Raw genomic sequence first — 12,699 nt, 5'->3', positions numbered from 1 at the left:
CCCCCATGCCACTGTGAGAAGTTAGGGAAAGAAAAGAAAAATGTTGGCATGGTTTAAATAGGGAAAACTCAAGGATGAAGTGAGCCAAGTTTCTTCACTCGGCTCTTCTCCAAAGCTTTGAAGGGTTAAAATGCTCCGATGTGATGTTCCAAGTAGAAGTCACCAAAACCACTTTCTCTTTTCAAACCATTGAATGGAGCTAAGCACCCAGGAACACACTCTGGAAAATTCGACATCAGGGGATTCGAGGATAATTCTTGATGTTTTCCTGCTTACATCACAAATTGAAAAGAACCACCCTTGCATGACTTGATCTAGACAGCTTTAGAATATATTCATGTATTTTCAGCTTTTACTACACTGTAAGGTTATATATCCCACAATCTAAGTAGTGGATGGTTGAAATAATAACATGGATGCTTGGTAATAGCAGGAAAGTAGATTCTGTGACTACCAGCAGCTGCGGAGTTCAATGCATCTCATGGCCACTCCCGATGTGTCAGGCAGAACTGAGCTCATGAGGTATTCAAGAGCTGCTATTTCAGAAGTGGACCACCAGGCCTTTCTTCCAAGACGCCTCCAAGTGCGCTCGGATCTAAAACCTTCTGTTTAGCATGTTGACCATTTACAAGAACTCTAAACTGCCTTCAGACTTGAAAACTCAAACCCTAAATGCCATCAAGACAATGACAATGACTCACAAAGATCCTATAGGACAGAGTGGAGCAGCCCCGTGGGGTTCCCAGGTGGTTAAATCTTTACAGGAAAAGAAGGTCTCATCATTCTGCCGAAGAGCTGCTCGTGGGCTCTAACTGGTGATCTCTATGCCCCCAGGGTCCCAGGGGAGGGGCATTATGGTAGTGTGCCACCTCAAGGGTATTTTCCAGTGGAATTTCCCAGGATTCTGCCTCAGAACATAGAGGAAAGCACACACCCAAACAGTGCAAAGGTAACAACAGTTGGAAGCTTCAATGGTTGGTGGCAGAATCAGAATTCACATATGTCTCTATAACCTAGAACAGTGAGCTGGAAGCAAACTTATCAGGGATTAAATTGAATTCAGCAATCAAGCCAAAAAAACTCAGCTGTATAAAAACCAGGGTGGTGGTGGTGGGGGTGGTTGGCAGGAGTTTTTCATTTGGTAGATTTAAGTGGACAAAAATGCAATGGGCCAAAAATCAAAACCTAAATCCAGGATGACTGTTAAGAACAACTGACTTAATCTAAAACTACAATGATTCTAGGGTGTCCTGGTGATAGTAAATATGACTCAGCCTGCTGTGACCTGCTGTGAGCTGTCATCAACTTGGCCTGACCTAGGTGACCACGTGCACAACCCAACAACTCTCTACCCAGCCTTTTTTCATACCCATGACTGTAGTAGATCAAACCGACCCACAGGGCTTTCATTCGCTGACTTTCAGGAGTAGATCTCCAGACCTTTTGTTCTAGTCTGTCTCATCCAGTAGCTCCATTGAAACCTGTTCAGCATCACGGTGATACTCAAGCCTCCTTTAACGGATGCACATGAAGCTCGTTGGCTGAAAATCAAACCAGGTCAAACCACCACTGTCCTAGTAAAGAGAACGTGTTACTTTGCTTTAGACTCAATATTTCCACATTTCAGGAGTGCTTTTGTGAGTTCCAAACTTGTGGCAAAGGGCCTAGGAAATGAGTCATGAATAAAGGTCGAAGGAATTGAAAGCATTCAGTCTGGAGAAAAGTATATGTGAGTATAGAAAGCCCTTTCATGTCTGAGACAATCTCGGGTAGAAGAAGTTACAGTATGTGCCCACTACATTCCGAAAGGCAAAATTAACAGCAGGATATAAAAACTTTAAGTGGGCAGATAGGGGTTGACATCAGAACCCTTAAACCACTTTAACTGTCCAGTCATGATGGTGTGATGGAGGAATATAGGCCCCATCTCAGGTCCTAAGTAGCAGCTGAGTGCCCATCGCCTGAGGATACAGTCAACAGCACGCTCACCCACCCCGATTTGCAGGCAGGAAGCTCTCACTGATGTCTCATCAAGGATGTGGACTCAGGACCTGCCTTACCTCTGGTCTGTCTTTTCTCCTTTAGTTTGTCAGAGCTCAGAGTGCAGGATCCTGGTCTAGTCATCCTTGCAAGGTAAGTTCAACAGATGGCTTTTCACAAAGCAAACACTCAGTAGATGTATGTTGTGGGGTTCAATGACTGGCTTTCTGTGCCTCTCTCTGGGTAAAATTAAACCAGATAATTTTGAAGATGTGGTACTATAGAAGTTTACAGATTTCTACAGCTGGAAGGAGCCTTCAATTCTAGAGATTTCCTTTTTTTCAGAAGAGAACATGGAGGCTCAAGAGGGAGCAAGAAGGCTCAAGAGGGGGCAGTCCATACACTGTTCAATTTGGCAGGCAGCCTCTAGCTACTTGCAGGTGCTGAGCATTTGAAATGTGGCCAATCCAAAGACATGCCATATTTTTAAAATTAAGTATTAAAAAAACACACATGTAAAATATCTCATTTGTAATTTCAGTCTGATTACAGGTTGAAATGATAGCAATTTGAATATATTAGATGCAATAAATTATAATATTAAAATTAACCTCATGTTCCTTTTGACTGTGCGTGTGTGTGTGCACACTAGATCATTTTAAATCATACAGGTGACTCAATGCATTTCTACTGAACTCAACCCACATCTAGTGACTGCTGGTCTGAAGCCCTCTACAGGCAATGGTTTGTATCACACCATGGCAGCTTCTTGCTTGAAGAGGATACAATCATGACATACAGCAGGGGAAAAGGGCAGTTCAGGACATAGGATATTAGCTACATTTTATACCCTGGGGCTTATTATAGAATCTTGAAGCATTTGAAAACATCTTGTGAGTACGCTTACTTTGAGCGCATGCTCTCCCAACATTCTGTGCTCTGTGGGTAAAGTGAAATCACCACGCTCACTGTATTCACAATAGATGTCTTCAGGAAAACAAACATCCCATCCATTTTCATGTTTGCCTTCTTAGGCACGTCCATCATTTCAGACTGGATCAAGATTATCTTTGATGTGACTCAGAATTTAAAGTACGAGAAATCACACCCAAACCCATTTCACATAAAATCAGAGCTACTTTTGCAATAATTTTAGTGAGATTATAATAGTATCTGTTGCTATTATCTCAAGCCCCTCTTAACGATAAATAGGTGTTTTCTAAAGTTCATTTAAAAAGTGAAAATTAGACTACTTTTTTTTGAAGATTCAGACAACTTTAAAAAAACCAGTTTATCAAAAAGAAGTATGTGATACCTGTATGGACGATAAGCACAAGCTTCGTCATCCAGCCCTCAAACCTACCTTTGTATTTTTCTGTGTGGGAACTTAAAAACTTTGCACATTTTGTTTCTTCCTCTTGTATTTCCAAATAAAACCGACATTCAGGGTGAATGCCGTTCACCTGTTCAAAATGAAAAGAAATAGAAATAACCACATGTTTCACAATAAGGAAAAGTCCAGCAGAAATTCTACAAAAACAGCCAAATACCGCCTGGTTCTAAACTACTTCCAAACAAACGCCTATTTAGAAGCATAATAAACAAATACAAACCCCAGTATTTCCTTCTCCCTACCCCCACTGGAGCTGGTAAATAAACGTACTAACAGAAGACACTGTACATTATTAGTACTAATTTGGGGGCAATAGGGCTCTTTAATGCAATCATCTCTTAATAGTCAGGAATCCTCCATTTCATGGCCCTTGATTTGATTAGAGTAAATACACTGTTTACTCAGAAGATCATTCTTAATGACGAGACACTATACATGGACTCCAGCTTGCCTTATCTAAGGACAATTCTGTATTCCACGGAAAGAGCTGTAACTGGGTCATTTTAAGGACTACAGTACACATCTGAGTGCAGACAACATTGCAGTTAGTTTGACTTCAGCATCCGGTGTGAAGGAGATCCCTGCCCCCCCGCCCCCAATTATGGGTAAGTAGGGAGGGGTAGAAGTGGTCCATCACATCATGTTTTAAAGAGGAGGTGGGTGGTTTCATTTCAGGATCTCTCCCAGGAATTAAAGATGCTACGTAGATAATGATTCCTAAAGCCTACTAACTGTACAAGAGACAAAACTCCGTAATGTTCTACTTTTGTTGCTGGCACCTCTGCAGAAGAAAGAGCCGTCAACTGCTTCCTTAAGAATGACAGCCAACAATAGAATGATTTAAATTTTCTCTTAAATGACAGCTGAGAAAACCCTCTGGGTCAGTTCTATTCTGTAACACGGGGTGTATCATGCATTTTAGTCTGGAAGGGTACTATTTTTTAAAATCATTTTACTGGGGCTGGTACAACTCTTATCACAATCCATATATCCATCCATCCTGTCAAGCACATTTGTACATTTGTTGCCATCATCATTCTCAAAATACTTTCTTTCTACTTCAGCCCTTGGTATCAGCTCATTTTTCCCCTCCCTCCCTGTCCCCTCATGAACCCTTGATAATTTATAAATTATTATTTTGTCATGTCTTACACTGTCCGACGGCTCCCTTCACCCACTTTTTCTGGTGTCCCTCCTCCAGAGAGGGGATTATATGTAGATCCTTGTGGTCGGTTCCCCCTTTCTACCCCACCTTCCCTCTACCCTGCCAATAGACCACTAACTCCCTTTTGCTCTCTTTTTTTCATATAAGCCCAGCTTCAACAACTAGACACACTGTAAGCTTCGGAAGCCGTTTCTGCATGCCCTATGAAGGAAAAAGAACTGGATTTGGGCAACCAATAGTGAAGGGTGGGCTCATGTATTCCTAACAACTGGAAAATGATGTCTCTAGCCAACTCCATCCTTGATGGCACAATTGTTGGAGAAGATAAGGACCAAGGACCTCCTGTGGGTTCTGGAGGGGGATACACACATAACACCTGCACACATACACATGCACACCATTGGCAGCCTAGGAGAGAGGAAAGCAAGCAATAAGGTTCGAACAACTTTTTTAAAAAGGTCTCCCAATAAAAAGATGAATTATTGAGCAGTGAAAAATGTATCAATGGGGTCATTTCACAAACTTCTGTTCAATTTAATTTTTCTCTTCCTGGCCTCTTAAACGGAAAGGGAGGTGGGGGAACTAAGGCAGAATATTTCCAAAGGGAAATTATCAACTAGGGCTTTCTTTAGCCCTTCACATCGGAGTCTGACATGCACTACCAAACGAAAAATAAAACAGTAGTAAGTACCAGGAAGCGGGAAGAAATATTTAATGACAAAAACCCAACGCCCCTGAGTTAATTCCGACCCTTCCTGACTGCAGGATGGAGCAGAATGCCCCTTGGGGCCCCCAAGGCTGCAAATCTTTATCCTGCAGCGCAAGAACCTCTGGGTCAGGCACCCCAAGCGCATCACCAAGGAGCCTCCAGGGCTTCTTATTTAATGACAAAGCAAACCCCTCTGACAGGAGAAGCCAGCCCGGGTGACCTCAACCATCTCCTCCCGCAGGAAAGTTCCCAGCAATGGATTTTACAGCCCCGGGACCACTGGGCCCGACCCACCGCACATCTCTGCGAGCCAACACACAGGGACCGGCGTGCCATTGGGTGGCGGTGGTTGAAAGCGTGTCGAAAAGCAAACGAGGTTGTTTCTAACCAAGCCACGGTGACACGAAGGGGCAGAAGGGTCTGGACATGAGGCAAGCGGCCAGGAGCTCCCTGCTCCACGACCTGGTGGGAAGGTCTTGACCTCCATAGGGCACCCATTCCGCCCCCGGGGCACCCCTGGCGGGCAGCGGGAAGCTTCGCACAGCTTCTGCCCAGCCAGCCAGGTCCCAGGCCCCCCAAGTCCGGCGCTACTGTCCGCCTCTACTTTTTTCGGGACCCAGGGGGTGCAGCTCCCAGGGGACGGAGGAGCACCTGGCGGGGCGCGAAGGGAGACCGGGGGACGCGCGGGGGGCGGCCCCGCGGGGCGCACTCACGGAAGCCAGCAGCAAGCCGCAGCAAGTCAGCAGCGCGGGGGCTCGCAGCGCCCACGCCCTCATCCCGGGGGCGGGCGCCAGGGGCGCGGGGGGCTCAGCGGATGGCCGGCCACCCCGAACCCGCCGCCTTCTTCGGGAGCGCGCGCGCCTCCGCGGGCAGGCACATGGGGCGCGCCGCGCAGGTGCCGGGGCGCCCCTCTCGCCCGCCGGGCGCCCTCGGACGGGCTTCCAAGCCCGCAGGCCCGCGGGTCCGGCGCTTCCTTCCGATGGCCTGGGGCGCCGCCGCTGCCGCCACGTGGGCCCGGCCCGGGCCGCCGGCGCTCGCCGCCCTGTTGCCGCCGCGGGCCCGCCTGGGAGCGCCCGATCGCCGCGCGCCTCCCCGTGCGGGCCGCGCTCCGCGCTCTGCCCCGCGCCCGCTCGGCGCCTCCCCCGGCGCACCCCCTGGGCCCGCCCCTCTTTGGGGCGGGGGGGGCGGAGCCGGAAGGGGTGCGCACAGGTGGGCTTGAGGCGCCCCGCCTCCAGGCCAACTGCAAGTGGTGAGAAGCTCCCCTGGGGAGCTAGACCTGTTGGGGGAGGAGAGGGGGTGTCTCCAGGGACGGACGCGTCGCAGCACCCCTGGCTAGCGCGTCACATCTACCTGTGCCCTCTCTGTTGCATCCTCTCCATCGGAAAGGGGCAAAGACCCGAAGTTGGGTGAGTGGGCCGCTTGCGAAGCCCAGATCTGGAGGGCCGAAAAGCATCCAAAAGGCATTAAGACTATTGTGTCCCGAGCTGGGGAAGGGGCGGAGGACTCAGAAAGGTGGCGGTGAGGGGGATTAAAGAAGTAAAAATCCTATTGCTGGGGGAAGCCTTAGAGAAAACTGGATATGGGGTGCACTCGCATCCTAGCCCCAGCTGTGCGGCGGATGGCTGGCGCCGTGTTTTGTGAAATGGGAAGTGGAGCTCTTGCTCGCAAACTCCACCGCCGCTGGGAGGTGCCTGGACTCAGGAATGTGATTTCAGGGGGCTGAGCCTGGGCTGGGGGACCCTTAAGTCAAACTGTGCTGCTGTGGGAAGTTCTGAGAAAGGGGGTGTTTCCTGAAGCTTAGGAAGTGCGGTTTGTCACCCTGTAACACCTGGAAGGATTAATTTAGCGTAATTGCTAGTTGTCAAGTAACCAATGGCAAATCACTGTGCAATGAGAAATAAAGCAGGTGATGTTTTTGTTGTTTTAACTTTTTTTACTTGGAAATAATTTCAGGTTTGTACAAAAGTTAGATGGCTAAGAATAGTATAGTGAACACCCTTTTACCCCGAGTCAGCTCTAACATTGTATCTCCTTGGTTTAATACTTTCATATTCTGTGTGTGTGTGTGTGTGTGTGTGTTTAGTTAGTGTGTGTGTGTGTGTGTGTGTGTGTGTGTTTAGCTAGTGAATGGGGAACAACAGTATTTATTGTACAGGAATCAAAATGTGATGCACTACAAAACAGAATGGGGTCTTTATATTCTATGACCGTTCTTAGCTCATTCTTACCTCCATGTTCACTATTGCTGGGAATAATGGTACTTACATTTGCCAGTTAAAAGTAACTCAGTCCCTTATGGATAAATGTGCAGTCTCTCAGGCTTTATTTTTTCATGCCTCTTCCCCATATCAAAGACAGCATCTGGGTACAGATGGAAGTTTGTGCAACTTCAAGACCCTTGCCAACCTCTACTGGAATCATTGTGGTGGGGCTGGGCTGGTGTTGTTTCTGGACCTCACTAATGTGTGATCAACCTCCGGATGTGTTGTGTGCTGTGCAGACATGCTCTCATGAAGTCCCTGCTTTGGACTCTAGTCACAGGGGTCACACATCAGCCATTCCACTCCCAGGAGGACCTCTTCTGACCACCCCCTCCCTCTTCACTACAACCTCCCACATTCTGAGGCTGTCTGGGGGGAAGTGTTCTGCTGTTCCTCCTACATAGACACCCTTTCTGCCGTAACTCCCTGAGATGTAGTCAATTACTTAATATGACCTTTCTAGCTATAATCCCTTTTTCTTTATTTTGCCACATGTTTATGTATTTATTAATAATCAGAAATATAGCATTCTCTATGCCATAAACTTGCTTTGAAGATTAAATGACTTGCAAAATAATTGGAAACTGTTTCTGCATCTGTAAGTTTGGCATAAGCCCTATGTGAGGATTTTGTGGTTGATGTTATTGCTGCTCTTATTTATCACGTGTTCTGGTGCACTCCTGTGTGCAGTTTCTCTAGGGCACCATTTCCCAAACTTATTTGGCCTATTGATCCTTTATCAGAAAAAAAAATTACTCATTGCCCCCTTTGCCATGAAAAAGCTTAGCAATTAGAAACTATAGCCCATAATTGAGGATAAAGTATAGGTATGTGCTGCTTTGGGGGCCCCCAAGGCACAGTATTACCCAGATTGGGGAGTAAGCTGTAGAGCACACATCTAAGTGTGTAATATTTGAATAACAGGGTAATCATTACGCCATCGGTGCTCGTAGAAAAGAAGACCAAATATCGACCAGCGGAAACGGAATAACTACTTGTTTGCTTCCCAGAAAGGAGGAAACCCTCAATTTGGAGAGGAGAATCCTTGGGCTTTCAGAATTAGAAGAAAGTGGAACATACATCACTTTCATTGCTTGAAAAATAAATCCTATACTGGTATTCTATGCTTCTTCGGACGAGAAACCCAACTTCACAGAACCCTGACTTTCTGAGATCCCTCTAGCTCTGTGCCCCACCCAGATGAGTTCACTGGCATCCCAGTGATCACTGCGGAGGGAAGGAAAGAGCACCTTACACCAAGCCTCTTGAGGGCATCTTTAATTTGTGTCTGTGAAGGAACTCACAAGGTGGCACAGCTTCCCTCTGTGTGTGTCTTTTAAAAGTACAGATATCACTAGTGTAGATGTTTTACATTTAAAAGAATAGGTTCCATAATTCATTAAACATCTTACTTCCTCCTTGTCCCTTAAAGGAAAAAAAAAGTTCCCAAGAGTGTTGGGAGAATTTAATTAATTTTAAGTACATTTGCTACTCATGAAACGTATGCCACTGAGTCTATTCCAACTCATAGCGACTCTATAGATCAGAAGAGAACTGTCCCATAGGGTTTCCAAAGCTATAAAGCTTTACTGAAGCAGACTGTCAGAGTGTCCTCTCCAGTAGCTGGTGGGTAGGACTGAACTGCTGACCTTGAGGTTAACAGCCTAACCATTATGCCACCTGGACTCCGCCTAAGTGATCAGTAGTGAAATGCTTGACTGATAACCAAAATGCTGGCAGTTTGAATCCACCAGCCACAGGAAGAAAGGCGTGGTCGTCTGCCTCCATCAATAAGTTCATGTTCATCCTTGGAAACCCGATGGGGCAGTTCTGCTGTCTTGTAAGGTTAATATGGATTGGAATCTGTTTGATGGTGATGGGTTTGGTTTTCTCATTCATAGCTGTGCAGTTGAGAGGAAAGATGTAGCTGGTTAAAGAAGCTACCTTTGAGCCATTTCTGAGCCTTGACCTTGTTTGTTTGTTTTTTCTTTGTTGGGTTCCTGGAAACAAATCTAAGGCATGCTCTTTTAAGATCATGTTCACCGACTCCTCAAGGCAGTAGCAGCAACCTGCTCATCTTGGCATCCCTAATACCAGGAGCCGCTCCTGATACAGAGCTGGTACCCAATGTACGCTTGTCAAATAGAATGGCATGCATTCCCTAGGCTGTAGAATCCAATTCCTAATATGTACTTGGCCTACTTCTCAAGATCATGATGAAGATAAAATCAAATACCAGCCATAGAAATTTTTCAGAAACATTTCTTTACAGTATCCAAGTGTGTGGCAACCTAACTGCCTGCCACAGCACTTGGCTCTCTGTTGCCCAGATGGACGCAGACACCCTGCTATGGAGCCCTGGTCCTCAGGAGAGAGCATCTATGCGGCTGGTTCCCCCGTGCGGTTGCCCACCCTCCCGTTTGCAACCACAACCAAGATATTGAGAGAGAGAAAGCAAATGGGCAGTGAGATAGTTAAGGTTTATTGCACCAACCTCAGCTATAAACATGTTTGATTAATTGAAGGGTGGGAGAGATAAATGGCTCCCTGGGCCTTGCCTTTCTAGTTCTCTGGTCTCTTCCTTTCTGATGGTCGGGCCATGGTGTAGCTGCCTTAGCCACTCCCCTGCTTCAACTGGCAAGGCTCACTTCCTGTAAGACATCCCTGAGGAGAAGCCACATGGACCTAGCCCGATGCAGCCCTGGGTGCTGGAGCACCCGTGTGGAGACCCCTGCCAGCACTGGGTGGGGGTGCTTTCTTAATGTACACTCATCCTTTATATAAACTCTCTCAGACATGAGTTTCTGTGGATTTGTTTCCCTAGTTTGCCTAGGCTAACACAGGCAGCAGACCTATTCTTTACAACTGGCTCTTCCCAAGGCTAAAGGCCTCTGAGCCATCCACAGCACGTCTCTACAATTGTCTCTTTTAAACAAAAACGAAATAGTTGTTGTAGAGTTGATTCTATGTCACGTTGACCCCCTGTGTGTCAGAGTCAACCTGTTCTCCTCCCCAGGGTTTTCAGTGGCTGTTTTTTTCAGAAGGGGAAGCCCAGGACCTTTTGCTGAGGTGCTTCCCTGTGACCACTGAGTAAGCAGCAGGGGGTTACCCATTCACACCACCAGGAGCTTTGTCTCTTAACTTTCTAGGAGGATGGCAAAACTCGGAATGTCTTTCATTTAAAACATTTCTTCTCTCTAGCTCTTCTGTGGTGAGGACAGAGGTGGGTGGCAGTCTCTTCTGTCCTCTTTCCCCATCTCCACTGTCAGCTCACCACCACTGCCTTGGCCCCTCTAAGGATTGATGTGGATCAGAAGTCCCTTACTTTGCAAATAGTGTTTTCATGAGTCCATCAGAGGCACCACTCTGAATTGCTGCAGATTCCACCACTCTGGCTCCTTTGGTTCTGTATATTGCCACTCATGGACCCTTGGAATTCCAGAAGCCCTCCCTCCTGGACGGACAACCACGTCTTTCCAGGTGGTCCTCTTGGGAGAAATACTTTCAAGATGATGCCATAGGGCTCTATTCGGTAGGCATCCCATCTGACTAGCGAAGATGCAAACCCGCCCTTTGCTTTGACAAATAGGAGAAGCAGGCCGTTGCCAACACAACTGCCTGCATCTCCAGGCTCTGCAGTGCGGGGCAGCCCGCCAACCCCACCCTCTCACCTTCAGACTTTTCAGCTGTGAGTCAGATGCTATTCCTGCAGCCCTGAGCGGATGCCCGGCAAGCTCCACAGATGGATCTCGATGCCGGTCTCTTGGTTGAGTGAGAGAGAAGCATCCCCTTGTGCTTCCTATGGAGTCACTGGGTGGTGAACACAGCCCACGAGGCTGCTAACAGTAAGATTGAAGGTTTGAGTCCACACAGGGATCTCACCTCAGAAAAAAGGCCTGTCCATCTCTTTCTGAAAAGTCAGCCACCAAGAGAGACCCAATCAGGCCCAGTTCTTTGACACACACGAGGTGGCCACAAGTCAGAGTCCACTACCGGTGACTGGTATCCTCTTAGGGAGAAAGGAAAACACATTCCACAGTAGCTCCTCTTTGTCCTTGCTGGTTTTCTTTCATCCTAGAGAACTCTTCTCCTTCTCTCAAATAACCTGGAGGTTGGTTATGGGCTAACTCCTACCCTATGAGGGTCACTCTCTTAGAAAACCATCTGTCCATGGGCTGGTGTCTTTCTTTGAAATGTAGGACTCCTCGACCATCAATGTGTTGTCCTTCTGGTCAGCTGTTGAAACTCTGACACCACTTGCCAGTGGCCTTCCTTCTTCTGTTACATAACTCTCGGCTGGCTGGGCCAGAAGGCCTTTAGAAACATCTGGGAGGAAGACCTTTGCCTGAGGCCTTCTCCAGATGAGAGGAGCCACAGTGACCATGCGTCAGAAGCATCCGAAAGGTTGTTTTTGAAAGAAGAAGCCAGGGGGCAGGGGTGGAATGTAGTCAGGTATTTTGTTAATTGCACTGGATTGCTTTTTGCAGTATTTTCCAGAGTAGAAGGACAAGTCCAACTTTTACTTAACATTTCATTAAATGTAGAGAGATTTGACCATCTGATTGATTGGCCAGCAGGTGAGCTGATATGACCACGGGGAGATGTCCTGTGCCATTGCAGAACCCCTGAGAGTTTTGATCGCAATGTTGGAGAAGTACTTGGTTGCCAATCTTGAAGGTTGGCAGATCGAACCCACTAGCCCATTGGTGGAGAGAGATGTGACAGCCTGCGTCTTCGGAGATTATCGCTTTGGAAATCCTCTAGGGCAGTTCTAGCCTGTCCTGTACGGCTGCTAGAGGTCCGCAGAGATGCCAGTGGGTTTGTGATTTGAGTTTTAAAACCACGAAAGTGTTGAGTAGCCATCATGTTGCTATTTGTTGATGTTATATGGCAGGCCCATCCATCCAAACTAGAAAGCTGACCATTAACAGTGTGCCGAGCACCATGCCCATTGCTATCAGGCGACTCCGACACATTGAGTCCAGTCAAACTCACAGAAGATGTACTGGAGCAGCAGCCTCATTCTTTCCCTGATGAGCAGCTAGTAGCTTTGAACCACTAACCTTGTGATTAGCAGCCCAATGCCAAACCCACAGCACCACCAGGGCTCCTATTAAAGAGCATAGTGACCTCAAAGGCATGTGAAAGTTGGACAATGGATAAGGAATTAGGGGAAGCATGAATGCGTTTG

At 47.2% G+C, this 12,699-nt stretch overlaps 1 protein-coding gene across 1 annotated transcript in view; it reads right to left on the bottom strand.

The window, feature by feature from the left end:
- VIPR2 (vasoactive intestinal peptide receptor 2) overlaps nt 1–6,326 on the bottom strand; it is a 163,494-nt gene extending 157,168 nt beyond the window's left edge. The window contains exons 1-2 of the mRNA XM_075550159.1: nt 5,961–6,326; nt 3,344–3,443 (exon numbers count right to left, since the gene is read on the bottom strand). Of these exons, the coding sequence (XP_075406274.1) occupies nt 3,344–3,443; nt 5,961–6,023 (163 nt within the window). The 5' untranslated portion in view covers nt 6,024–6,326. The remainder of the gene's footprint in view (nt 1–3,343; nt 3,444–5,960) is intronic.
- Between the last annotated feature and the right edge of the window lie 6,373 nt (nt 6,327–12,699).

Source organism: Tenrec ecaudatus, chromosome 5 (assembly GCF_050624435.1).
Source record: "Tenrec ecaudatus isolate mTenEca1 chromosome 5, mTenEca1.hap1, whole genome shotgun sequence".
Lineage (NCBI taxonomy): Eukaryota > Metazoa > Chordata > Mammalia > Afrosoricida > Tenrecidae > Tenrec > Tenrec ecaudatus.
This window is presented reverse-complemented; position numbering and strand designations above follow the sequence as displayed.